The 13,577-nt window shown below is 40.8% G+C and overlaps 1 protein-coding gene across 1 annotated transcript; it reads right to left on the reverse strand.

Moving 5' to 3' along the window:
• Nucleotides 1–62: 62 nt before the first annotated feature.
• Nucleotides 63–13,302, reverse strand: tut1 (terminal uridylyl transferase 1, U6 snRNA-specific). Its single transcript, XM_041816193.1, has 10 exons — nt 13,109–13,302; nt 10,525–10,715; nt 10,213–10,410; nt 9,867–9,981; nt 9,087–9,214; nt 7,118–7,344; nt 6,485–6,594; nt 3,097–3,219; nt 1,719–1,811; nt 63–1,587 (listed from the first exon to the last, which is right to left on the reverse strand). Exons 1-10 carry the CDS (start codon nt 13,182–13,184, stop codon nt 461–463), a joined length of 2,388 nt encoding a protein of 795 aa, XP_041672127.1. The 5' UTR covers nt 13,185–13,302; the 3' UTR covers nt 63–460.
• Nucleotides 13,303–13,577: the final 275 nt, after the last annotated feature.

Consider the following 13,577-nt stretch of genomic DNA (forward strand, 5'->3'; position numbering starts at 1 on the left):
ATAATAAAAAAGAGAAACAAGTAATTATACACAATCTCACTTATTGCAAGTTCTGAATGATGCCAGGTTTACCAAAGGGCTTTTATTCTTTTGCAGACAGAATCAGATGCTGTGTACAACAAACATCTGCCACTGAATTTCAGAGCTTCATCATCTGAGTCTTTTTTTTTCCAAACAGAAATGTACTAAAACCAGGCAGCTTGTCAAACATAACAGGAAGCCTCATCAGGGAACAACGCATGTAAAACTAACAAATATACAGTTCACTTGAAAATATTACCAAATGTATGCTTTCAAGAAGCCAACATTTATAAATACAATAAATGGTGCCTGGCTAATATAAAGTCACGTGTTATTTTTTAAATTTGTTAAACAAAGAATTAGTAGTGGCAGATTTGATTCAGAACAAAGAAAGCCAAAAATAACCTGATATCAAAGCCATATCTGGAATATGTCATCTTTAATCACTCCTGGCTTGTTTCTCCAGCAGTGTTTCTGCCATCTTTGGTAAGAACACTTCCAAGAAGTGGAAGAAGTCCTGAAAAACTCCTGTTGTGTCACTGGTCGGCTCAAGCTTGAGCACTGCCTTTGTGCTCTCAGTCTCTCCAACCATCTGCGGCTGAACCTTGAACTCCAGCAGCTCCTTGAGCTCTGGCTCTTTCTCAGCAATGTGAGCCGTGACCTGCGACTCCAGCTCCACGCAGCTTCCTTCAGGCCTCGAGTCTGTGTCTTTGATCAGCTCCCGTCTCACTTTCCTCCTACCGGCCCACACTTTGTGCTTCAATGCACAGGTCCAGTGAGGGGGCTCAGGTCGGCCTCTCTTTGTCAGTCTTGGTTTTTTGCTTTGAGGTGACACGGAAGCATCGCTGCTGGAAGATAGCGTTCTCTTGGCACCGACCACAGTTGTACTCAGAGAGCCTGCTTCGTTCTGGGACTCTGTGCTGTCACAGCTGTTTATTGATGTGTTCAGGGAAGCTGCAGAAATGTCCATTTCCTCAGCAGCATTGGCAGCTGAATCCTCCCCGAAGAGAGCATCTGTGGGAGTGACGTGACACCCCAGAACAGTCTGAAAGACTCCTTCCACTGCAGAGCAAACCTTCTGAAACCACAGCAGTCGGAAACCGTCTCCTGCTTTGTGCAGCTGATTGCGTAGCACTTCAGGAAGCGACGCTAATTTGAAGGGGATGCTGATGGTCATCTGCTCTGTCTTCGTGTGCTGGACATCCCCATGGGGGGTAAATAAGCGCACCAGACCCCATGATTTGCCCTTGGTGGATTTGCGCTGGTACTGCAGGCAGTGGCAGTACTTGTCAGCCTCCTGGCACTCCCTTTGAAAGGCGCGCTGGGAACGTTCGTTTAGATTTCCAGCTACGTTATGGGTAAGTTCAAAGGGATCCAAGAGATTTAGGGGACCGAGTTTAGGACTTTGATGATGGTTCTTGCTAGGTTGTTCCTCTTCCATTGCCACCTCCTTACTCTGACTGAGGAATTCAGTGATAGGTCGAGCACGCCCCGCTCTGACTGATATGACACTACTAGCAAAATCAAACTTAGCATAGAAGGAGAAGAAGCCGGCGAGCAGGGAGCCTGGAAAGAGAGTGTAAAGGTTTATCACGTATGGGAGGTTACACAAGGTCATACTTAGAAACAAAGCAGAAGCTCGTTTTCAAACGCGTCACAGGAAATCTCTTGACATATTACACTTGTTTTTCACTTACAGAGGTCCTGTGTGTTGATGCTGGGAGGCACAGCTATTGGCTGACTAGGGAAGGTGCAGTCCCATCCTTCAATCACACACTCCTCCTCCTCACCTGCAAAGAGTTTAAAAGTACTGTATGCAAATACTACCACAAGGGGGCTCTCAATCAAAACAATAACAAAAGTTGATGTGTAGAGAAACACTGCTAAGCTCTGCCTTGCTCTGCTGCTTTCTTCCTGTTTTGAAGTGAGGACTCTGGGCCTTTCTCAAACTGGTCCCTCCACCCTTTTTCTGCACACTTTCACTCCAATCTTGTGGAGGGTCTGCCACACTGAGTGCTGTCCAAAACCTCCAAGTGCAGAGCGAGAGTGGGTAGTTAAACCCTCCACCGGCATGTCTGCACCAATACGGACTTACTGAACAGGTGTAACACCTTTTAGTGTCCATCATGGGGGATGAGCCATAGATTAAAGTTTTATTATATCACCAACACAAACTTCCACCTACCAGATAAATTGAAAAATAGCAGTATGCAGCATTACCATTATTATATCCAACGATTCAAATCATGAATATGATTTATGTGTTTTATGCTCACAGGGACTGAAAAAACAAACCACATCATAAACATCAGATTGAAATTATGAAATGATTTAAAAAAAAAAAAAAAAGCCACCACCTAGTTTTTCTCTCATGTCTTGGAGTGATTTTAATGACCCTGCCTGATGTTAATCATGTAGACAACATATTATTTTAGTGAAGTGCACAAACACTACATAAAGTTCCAGTCTCTGTGTCAGTGAGGGGAGTTCATCCTGAACTCAGCTGCTATATCTAAAACCTTCCAGCCTAACCGAGGGAGCTTTGTCCCGTGAATGAGAGACATGTGAGACCGTGTTCGCTCCATACCGGAGTGAAGGTGACGAGGGAATAGTCTTGGAAACTCTGCAGATGTATTTACTCAACAGTACATCAGCCTTTTCATTTCATAGATGAAACTTTCAAAATGAGGTAGAAAACGGTTAAAAATATTTTTTCCTGTGTACACTGTGAGCTACTCCAAAAGCACTCAGGGATAGCTTGTAGGGCACCAGTATGTATGGAGAGCATTACAGGGATGTTTGGACAACAGGCAGAGAATAATTGTGGTCCATCACAAGCAAGCAGCACAAAAAACTGAATGAGATACAGGAAAAAAACAAAAGTTCATGATTTACATAATGGTTCATAAATCCACACACAACAGCTTTAACTTACCATTCACATTAAAAGCATAATTTAATTTAACTGTTTTAAGCCGTCTAGAATAATCTCTCTTCAAAAGTTAAATATTTACAACACTAAGAGTACAAAGTGAAACCCTGGATCTCAGAGTAAATGAGCCAGGCAGTACTCACAGGCCATGTTTTTGAGCTGGTCCACAGTGGGGAGGACAGCAGGCTCACAGTTTTGCAGGTAGAAGATAATCAGCAGTGTCAGAGCATAGTTGTTGAGCTGGGGACCTGCACCACCAGGATTTCCTGCACATCACAACAAAAATATGATAAAGTTGTTTGAAAGTGCCAGGATGAACAGTCTGAAAAGAATGGTTAAAATATGTTCTTAGATAATTGAGATTATCTTTTTCAACCAGCAGATCCTTTGTAAGAAGAGTATTCTGGCTTCTTCTGGTCATGTACTTGAGTGAATTTTCTCTGTTGCCATCACGATGTCATTATATTTTTGCTGTGAAACTAACCACTATTCAAAATCTTCATTCTCAGATTACTAAATGCTTCTTAGGTTTCATGTCTCTTACAGTCGTTTTTATCTTATTATATTTACAGATCCTTTCAAGTAGCCTCATCAGTATTGTTTTGAGTCTATTTATTAATTTGTCAATCTGATTCATACCAGCATTTAATTCTAGGTCTTGTTCTGTATTTTAGCTTACACATAATGTTACAGTCTGTCACTGTTGTCATTTTTTTGTTTTTTTTCCCACTGCTAATGAAATATGCTACACACACATAATCCAAAAACTTTTCAGTAGCATAGCTGTTTTATGATTGTGTGGTAGTGCCAAAACAAGCTATATTTCCTCAACAACAGAGTTGAGACTCAGCAGATCACTGTATAATAGTCTGACATTAAACTTAAGGATGAACAAAAGGCCTCAGCCGTATGCAGACATGTATATTTAGCAGGCAGCATGAATCTGCATCAGGGTGACATCACAGTCTTATCCTTAATGCCTGCAGCATTCATCCTGCTGGGCACAGGCGAGCATGAATTCACCTACTAGGGAACACACATGCAGGTGTTATCCCAATAAACTAACAAAACAAACATAAGCTTGTTATTTAACCATCTAAAAAAGCAGCAGTCAGGATCTAACTACCAAACAAACAGGAATAAGTATTTTGTTTAACAAGTTAGTAAAAAGTGGATAAGTTGGGTATTAGAGGAGAAAAGGACACATGAGACATGGAGGAAAATCTGTCCACCTCTGTTAGTGACTACCGTGAATACTTATTACTTACCACTTTAAGGACTCATTCTTCAAAACATTGTTTGAGTTGTCACAGAAATGTTTCAGGATATTAAACGGTAAATAAAACAAAATTAGTTTAGGTCTGTGATAACAGTTGTTCAACTTTCTCTATCAAAGGAATGAAGTTCATGTCGGTAGCTGACAAGTCTCTGCATGGCAGAGAATAGAGCAGCTAAATATACAAAAAAGCACAATCATCATCTACTATCATCATTATAATTATAAATAAGAAAAATAAATGTAAATAGCTTGTATATAGCAAGGTACTTTTGCTGTAGCTCAGTTTGCTTTATGAAGCAAATTACCACGCTTTGGTCCATACCAGGACTTGAACATTTGACCTTTGGTTCTGAACCCAAGTCCTTACAGACTGAGCTACAGATGCCACCTGAATCAGAAAAAAATGGTTCTGTGATCACTAATATACTGCAAGAAGATCATTATATGCTACACCATGATATCTAAAAACACGAAGAATGTCACCTTCTTTTTTTTGGCTCTTCCATTCACATGACCACGTTAACGTTATAAATGTCATGATGAGGAGACATCAAGTTGGCAGGACCAGTCTAATTGATGGGGAAATCTTGTTGGAGCACTACATTGACTCACCAAGTCTGAAAACTGGTAGCTGGAGAGGTGCCAGTTCCCTTCCTAAGAACTGCTGAGGTGCTTTTGAGCAAGGTACCCAACCACTTGGGTTGTCCATCATATGCAGCAGCCCCTCTCTCTGACATCTCTTCATTAGTGCATTTCTGTAGGATCCTGTGAGTGCATGTGTTTGTATTTCAGCTTGTGTGTATAGCATGTTCAATAACATTGTATGAACTGAATTTCCTCTTGAGGGATTAATAGAGTAAATCTTCTTGTCTCCTTTTATGCACCAGCAAGTCAATAATCGTATCATGAGTCTGGCCTACCATGTATTATATTATTGATATTTTGTCCCACCCCTTGTGTAAAGCCAGGTATACAGTAATAATACATTTTTTACAAGGATTAACACTTTGTTTGATGGATAATAAAGAAAATCTTTCATGATCTTTATTTATTTTTCCTCTCAAAGTAAAATGTTGCAGCATTTATTTGGAAGGAGACTAATGGGTAGTGACGGCGTGGGTTAAAAAGTTTATCTGGCAAGATAACCCTGGATTCATAAACAGAAAACAAATCAAATCACTGTTGCAATCTCATGCAACTGAATTTATTTTGCTTTAAAACTTCTTATCAACCGGCAAAACTGATCTGTGATCTGAGCAAACACTTTTAAATCGCAAAGGCATCTGCTCCCATCCAGCTGTGGCAACAAAAAAGTGTCTTGATAAAAGCTGTGCTAAAGCATAGAGGCTAATGTTAAAATACAGCAAAAGAACAAATGCCTCAGGAGTAAAGGGGATTTGTGTGCTCTTCAATAAAGGATTAACCTTGCAAAGCAGATGGATACGCCCGTTTCCTTGTTTCTCACTGGCGAATCCATCTTGCAAAGCTCCCGTCTGAACCGTTTGGGCCCGGTTAGGAAGTGACAGGACCAATCAGCATCGAGGGGCAGTAGAGTACCGGGGGTAGCAGAGTCGTGACGTATGCAAGCAGCAACAAAAGGCCGGTGCCGTTATGGCAGAAGACATTAGCGTGGATGCTGCTAAAGCGCCAGTTTTATTAGAACTTGATGACATTTCTTTGTAAAAAGAAAAACAAAGAACAGTAGAGAGTTGTTTTCTTTTCAAAAACAACAAAAGTTGTGTACTGACATGTCTACAGTCCCCATGATTTGCGTTAAGCAGTTCTATATGGAGTTTATTCCTCGGTAGCTTTGCACGTGTACCTTGGTAGCGGCAACAATGTTACGTGTTTTGCTGCTCTGATTGCCCGTAAAGATGTGACAGACAGGACGCTTATCCAATCACCCTCCGAGGTTTTTTTTTTTCCCAAAGGCTCTGCCCTTTCCCAAACACTGTATATCAAAGGTTTTCCACATGGACGTGTGAAACAAATCCATCTGGTGTGTCGGGTTAATAAAGAATACTGTTAATAGGATTTTAATTTGTGGGCAGTATGACTCGCAGTCAGGATTAGTACAACACAGATGAAGGTCTACATATGCCATCTTGACCAGAACTGTTATCAAAGCAAGCAGTTGGTGGAGTTCTACTGACACCTGCTGATGGCAAAGTGCAAAGACAACCACATCACACCTTGAGTTTAAGAATAGCTACTACATGCTTTTCAGTAAGGTACAGGTCATTTCATCCTACCAGCCAGCTGCTTCTGCTTGGCCCAGTATCTGATGGTGTAAACCAGAGGCCTCAGTCTGTCCTCACTCCCTGTGCACAGCTGCAGGAAGCGGGTGTTCCTTACAGCCAGCCTAGAGTAGGATACAAGGAGCAAAGAGTGTAATTCTGCTTTCAGTAAAAAAAATACTTCACAATAGGGCTGGGCAATTAATCGCATATCAGATGAAATTGCAATATGGCCTGTTGCTATTTTCAAATCGCAGACATTGCAATATGTCCTTGACCTGAAATGTGTCAAAATACCAGTTTGATAAAAAAATTTAGAGCAGAAATTCTATGCTCCACACATTATGCATACATTCAAATGACTGTTTTTGGAATAGTTTACAAAAACCCAACCTTTCCTGTTCATGTATAATCTTTAAACAAGAATAACATAAAAGAAAACATTATCCCCTTCAGTATTGCAATTGATGTCAAATTTGCTATATAAGCCAAATTTCAATTAGATATTTCTTTCAAATCCTTTATCCCTAGTTTTATCTATCTAACATTGTGCTGGTTATAATATGGGGGGGGGGGGGGCGCAATTAGATTATTTTTGCAAATCGTTCAGCCCTATTTCACAATATAAAGAAACTCCCAGTAACTGACCTGTTGTTGATGGTGATGTCTCCCTGAAGGTTCAGTTTGCGGTGATGAAACTTGACCACAGGAAGACGAGCACTGCTGACCACATGGACTTTGTGCACACTGGGGACGCAGCGTCTCAGGATCGCTGCCACGAGTTCCAGGACCTCTGCTGGAGATGCAGTAGAGAGGTCGATGTCAGAGAGGATGGAGTCCTCAGAGCAGCCGTCATCAGACATGCCCTCGCCTGTCTGAATAAAGATGGAGAAAGAAAGAAAAAGACGGCTCGATTTTTGTTTTTATTTGATAATTTGGTCGTAACTGTAAAGATCCAAATCACATTTGATCAGAAATATGAGGTCTTAAAACCCACTATATCTGCAAACAATAAACAGAGCAGGACACACACCAGTTATTTGGTAAGTATTAGTGTTATTTTTTTAATTCATTTTTAACATTGACGTTTATTTGAAAAATTACTATCAAAACCTTTAACTTCCAAGAAATTCAGTTACTGTCACCATCATTTTCAAATGAATGAATTCCCCTTTGTCTACCTGTAAAAGAAAGAAGGATCCAGACCCTGCTCTTACATGGTGAGCTTGTTCACTGCCTACCTAAGCAGGAGCATACTGCAGTAGAGAACTGGGTAATGGGGAAAAGCTTTCTTCAGCCTGGTATGGAGCAACTGGGCCTATTGTGAGCACACCCTTAGAGAGCTCACTGACTAAGGCTGGCCACACACAACAGGATGTTAAGCCCGATTTGAGGCCACATTTGCCTCCCCTGACTATCGAAGGGGTGTATCCAAGCATAGGCTCAATTATTTGTCTGAATAATCCTCAATCATGTGGTGACAACACAATGATTTTACTGGGTCTTTTAACGCCTGTACATTGTCTTTGAGGGGGTAAAAATATATACATAAAATGTATTATTGTCATTATTGTTAACTTTGACCAGAATTAAGGGAGCAGCTTTTATGTAAATTAACATCTTTGCTAGCATGAACAAAGTCAAATTTCTGATTTACTGTGCGCATCTCTGCAAATTATATCAGACTGACTCAAACAAAATGTCAATTTGATTCTTGCCTAAAAATATATTTCAATTGTTATTTATCTAGTTATGGCTGTGATATTTTAGCTAAAAAATGAATGAAGCCATGGCTACATGTCTATACAACTTCAAGTTTAAAACTGATGTAAAAAAAAAAAAAACAAGAATGACTGTTTAGCAATGTTCTTTGAAAAGAAATGTCCAGGTGGATTTCAAAATGTCAATTCAGAGACGCTAAATTGGACATCTAGCGCTGCTAGATCAGCTGTCACCTCAATCCAAGAAGAGAGACACACAGAGGTGCTCCAAAAACACATCTGCTTGCTTCAGGCCAAAACTGTGTCTAGATAACAGGGCAAATCTACTGATAGCCAGTGAAGCCCTGGATTGTTTTACTGACACGATACTCGGACAAAACAGACCAAAGAATCATATGGGTGCGCTTGTTTTGTTTCTTAGAGTCTACCAGATACAGAGAGGGTGAACTGTCTTGAATACACCACCCCTGTCAGAAGTAAGAAAAAACAAAACTAAACATACAGCAAGAGTGTTAGATATCATCAGCCTGCAGGAGAGAGGGTTAAGTTAATTATATCTTCACAGGGCCCTAGTAGTCTGGGGCCCCAGGCAGTCGCCCAACTTTGCCTTACAGTAAAGTCTGCCTCTATTAGAGACTTAAGGCCATCTTTTCTTTGGCATTGTGGCAGAGTGAGGGTATGTGTTATACAGGGGAAGTGTCGAAAGGCGCAACAAGTTTGGATTTTATTGAAAATATGTACATATTTATGATGTTTTATGGCACAGCTTTTGAACCAGTACACCCAAGAAGTCTTCTGAGAGGTATCAAGGACAAGTGGAGCAAGAGTGTGGCATGCAAATCAAGAAAAACAGACACACTAAAAATTTATGTAGTAAGATTTAAAAAGTTTCCTACCTGCTCTGTGGTTGACTTGGCACGTGCTTGGAACACCTTGGTGTTTTCCAGGTCCAGAAACAGATCCAGATCACAGTTATGGATGCCGAAAGTGTTCACAGATGAACCAAAAGGCAGGATCTGGCTGTCTGTAACCCATACAGAGTATTCAAAGCGACATAGCTCATAACTGATAGTCATTTTAACATTGCTGTGGATGAGAAAACACAAACAGATTCCTTGCATGCATGTACATAGAGTTAAGCCTGATTTATGCTTCTGCGTCGCGTCAATGCCGCGACGCCATCAATGACTATTTGAAGTTCTGCGTCGAGGGAACACGTCTCTCTGCAATTCACCGCCATACTGCTAGGCGGGTGTGGCTGTGTGTATGTGGGTGTCTGTGTGTGTGTGTGAGTGTGCGCGTGTGGTTTCAGAGGTGTCACATCCGAATCCTTGTTTATCTTACGGTCATGGCGACCGAGTTGGAGCGGGTGTGTTTGGAGTTGGAGCTCCTGATATTGACGAACAAATTATTTTGTTGCAAATGTTGAAGCGCAGGCAACAGGGGAGACATTTGTGGAGGTGGTCTGTATGACCACTAAATGAGTCAAGGCTGAGAACGGGTGAATTTACCACACTGGTTCGCCCACTGAGGGACATGGATGGAGACATGACGTTTTGAGCGGACCAATCACAGCCCTTGCGGCCCACGTCATGTAGTTAGGATTTTGTGGAGGTGCGCGCAGAGGGCTACGCGTATGCCGTTGACGTGACGTAGAAGCATAAATCAGGCTTTACCTGGGAAGAACTCGATGAAAACCTCTTGCAGGAGCTGAACCACCAGACCTCGGGCCTTCTTTTCATTCTCTCCAAGCTGAAATTGATGCACAATGTGTTGCATCTGCGCATCTACCTGGAGGTAATTAAGGAAAAAATCTCAGTCTATTTGATAAATAATCAAATAAATGACACAGATGCAATGAAAAGCAACCTGAAATTCAAAAGATACAATGGAACTAAGCTGACACTAAAAGCTCCTCCAGCAGCACCTAAAGGTTGCAACACAACTAATGATCAAGTGTTTTTCCCTTACAAGCACAACTGTCTACAAAAGCATGTTTTAATTCAACAAGAGGAAACTTACAGATGCCTGCTGACACAGCTGAGGTTTGAGACGGTCAAAAACTTGTTGGGGGTCATTAGCCTTCTTGTCAATCAACTTGAATTCTCTCTTTTCCCGAGGTTTGACCCGTAGCCTCAAACCTTTCATCTTATGTTCAACACAGGACAGGGCTGCCTGAACGCTGTCAGTCTCACTGAACTGCACGATGGCGTACACACCCTGTGAGTACAGAAACATCACAGTTAGAATACAATTGCAACTTTCTACAGTATATAATGCAAAGAAACTGTATACATATGCTTGTGATCTCCAATACTGAAGCTTTATTCTGACCTTGTCTTTATCCATGATGACATTTGTGAGCACTCCAAACTGCCCAAAGTAATCAGCTATGTCAGTCTGAGAGATTTCAGGTTTGATTCCACTGACAAACACGCTGTGCTCCTCCTGGGTCTTCCTTGTAGCTCGTACAGTACTCAATGTCTTGTGTTTCTTCCCGTTGAGATGCTGATCCAAGCTCGGCACTGCAGGATATCAAAATATGTGCAACACTGCATAAAAAACAGTTGTACATGCCAATCCCAATGTTTTAGTGTAGGGTGTAGAGCAGGAGGTATAAAGGATTTGAGAGACTGATACTGTTATCGATTTAAGAGGGGACTATGTTCTGATTACAGACGATGGTAGATAGAGGTGATATCGTAAATGTAATGAAAACAGACATTTTTATGTGGATAAAGTACTTATTTTGCAGCAAAATGAGAATACACGGATTCAAAGCAAGCTATTATGTTGAACAATTTACTTATTATAAAAATATGTGACATTTTTAACTTGTCAACATACGTTTTTGCCATTTACAGCTTAAGTGCGATGCTCCGCTACAGAGGCGTCTAAGAAAATTAGAATGTAATGCAGAAGTCAATTTTTCTGATTTACTTTAGAAAGTTACAATCCCATATATTCAAGATTAATTTCATGCAAAGTGAATCATTTAAAGGCTTTGTTTAAATCTTGATGATTGTACCTTACAGCTCATAAAAATTAAAAATCAGTTTTCTGATAATATTAGAATATTGGTTTCCTGAGCCTTTCTTCTCATTGTGGTTCAGTACAGACAACTGTATTCATGGGGAAGACTTCCACCTTTACTCTTGTCCAGAAGACAATCACTGACACCCTTCACAAGGAGGGTAAATCACATAAGGTCACTGCTAAAGGGCAGGCTGTTCTCAGAGTACCGTATCAAAGCATACTCATGGAAAGTTGACTGAAAGGGAAAACTGAGGTAAGAAAAGGTGCCAAAGCAACAGGGATGAGCTCAGCCTTCAGAGGACTGTCAAACAAAGCCGATTCAAAGACTTAAAACGTCACCACACACAGACATGTCCAGGAGGTGGGCTACAAGTGCCATGCTCTTCTTAGTGTCAAGTCACTCCAGAACCACAGGCATCACAAGCTTCTCACCTGGGATAAGGAGAAAAAGAGCTGGACTGTTGCTCAGAGGTCTAAAGTCCTGTTTTGAAATGAAAGTAAATGTTGAATTTCATTTGGAAATCAAGGTCCCAGAGTCTGGGGGAAGGTCAGAGAGGCACAGAATCCAAGATGCTTGAAGTCAAGTGTGAAGTTTTCACAGTCAGTGACGGTTTGGGGTGCCATGTCATCTGTTGCTATTGGTCCACTGTGGTTACCAAGTCCAGATTCAATGCTGTCATCTACTTTCCTTTATATTAGGGGTGTCATACAGCCCAGTGAGGGAGCAGATTTCATGTGATCCACAATGTTTTTTCAGGAGAGTAAATTTTGAAAAGAAATTGCATATTTTCAGTCACTCAAATATTAAGTATATCTTGGAGTAAAATACCAGCACAAACATCAACCATGTCCTGACTGCAATATCCTTACGTTACTAAACTGCCAAACTGGTACCCAAATGAAGAACCAAAGCGGAAATAGCTGGCTCTTTATGGTGAGCTGAGCAAAATGGACTGAATCACTAAAAAGGGCTGCAATTCCCGTCCCTAGATTTTAGAGCACTCCATGCTTCCATCTGCTGAGAAGCTTTGTAGAAATACTGATTTTGTTTTCAAACAGGATTTGGCACCTGCCCACAGTGAAGACAAAACCACCAGAAACTGGTTTGCTGACTATGGTGTTGCTGTACTTGATTGACCGGCCAACTGACCTGACCGCCATAGAGAATCTCTGGGGAAATGTCTAGAGGAGGATGAAAGACACCAGAAGAGTACATAAATGAGTGTAATATTCCAGTGTCAGCATCTCTATATTATAATTCTGACTGATGTTTTGTGCTTTTATATAATTTTGAGATAGTGGGTTTTTGATTTGAGTGAGCTTTAAGCTGTAATCATCAAGACCAAAAAACAAAAAACATGTTGAAACACTTCTCTTTTAATGAATCTGGAGTATTTTAAGTTAAGTTTCTTGATTTAAATCACAGGGGAAAAAAAACTTTTCCATGATATTCTAAAGTCTTGAGATGCACCTGGACATTGTCTTACAGGCTTAAACCATATCTAGATGATTTTTAGCACCGTTTGGCGAAATTCTTAATACTACTTGTGAAAAATCATAGACTTAGGATGAGTCGCCATTAGCGCTGTTATATCGGCCACCTCTTATACTGATTGGTCAGGCCTGACATGTTCAGCAAAACGTCAGTTTAGATCAAATTTAACCTTTGTATATCCAGGTACACATGTAATTACTTAACTCAGACTTCGTGTGGTTTCCTCGGGAATCTGAATTTATATCGTAACCCCCGTCAGGACTAAAGTTGGTTGTAATTTTTGTTTACAGTGCTGCTCAGCATTCATGTAACAGTCTTGAATGGTCACTAAAATGAAGTTTCAAAGCCTCACGTGCAGCTAAGTTACCGTTAGCTTATCATACTTACTGTTTGGTAAATTGACTTTGCACAGAGAGCAGTGAAAGCCTCTCGGCGTCGTTTTTATATCGCTGTCCGTTTCCATGATGGGAAGGTAAAACTGAACAGAATATTCGTCGAATAGAAACGCTGTCAGCCAAATTTGACCACGGCTGATTCGCACGCGCCCCTCAAATCTCCCTCCAACGTCCTGTCTGCGTTTGTTTCTGGTACAACCTGTAAATGTGTCCGGGTTGTCCGGCTACGTTTTGTTCCGCTATAATAAATGTTTCCATTTGTACTGGAAAACGTTGCGAAGATGTGAACTTTCCCTTATGCTTCCTTAAAATGAAAGAAAAATAAATAAACATATCGCGTCCAACTGGTGCCGATATTCAAGGTTTGGAGGTGTAATTTAATTAATGTTTACATTTATATTTCTGACAGTTGCAGACTACCCCATCAGTTGAATTTACATGCCAGAGCTTCTTTCATTAAA

Source organism: Cheilinus undulatus, linkage group 20, assembly GCF_018320785.1.
Source record: "Cheilinus undulatus linkage group 20, ASM1832078v1, whole genome shotgun sequence".
Taxonomy (NCBI): Eukaryota; Metazoa; Chordata; class Actinopteri; order Labriformes; family Labridae; genus Cheilinus; species Cheilinus undulatus.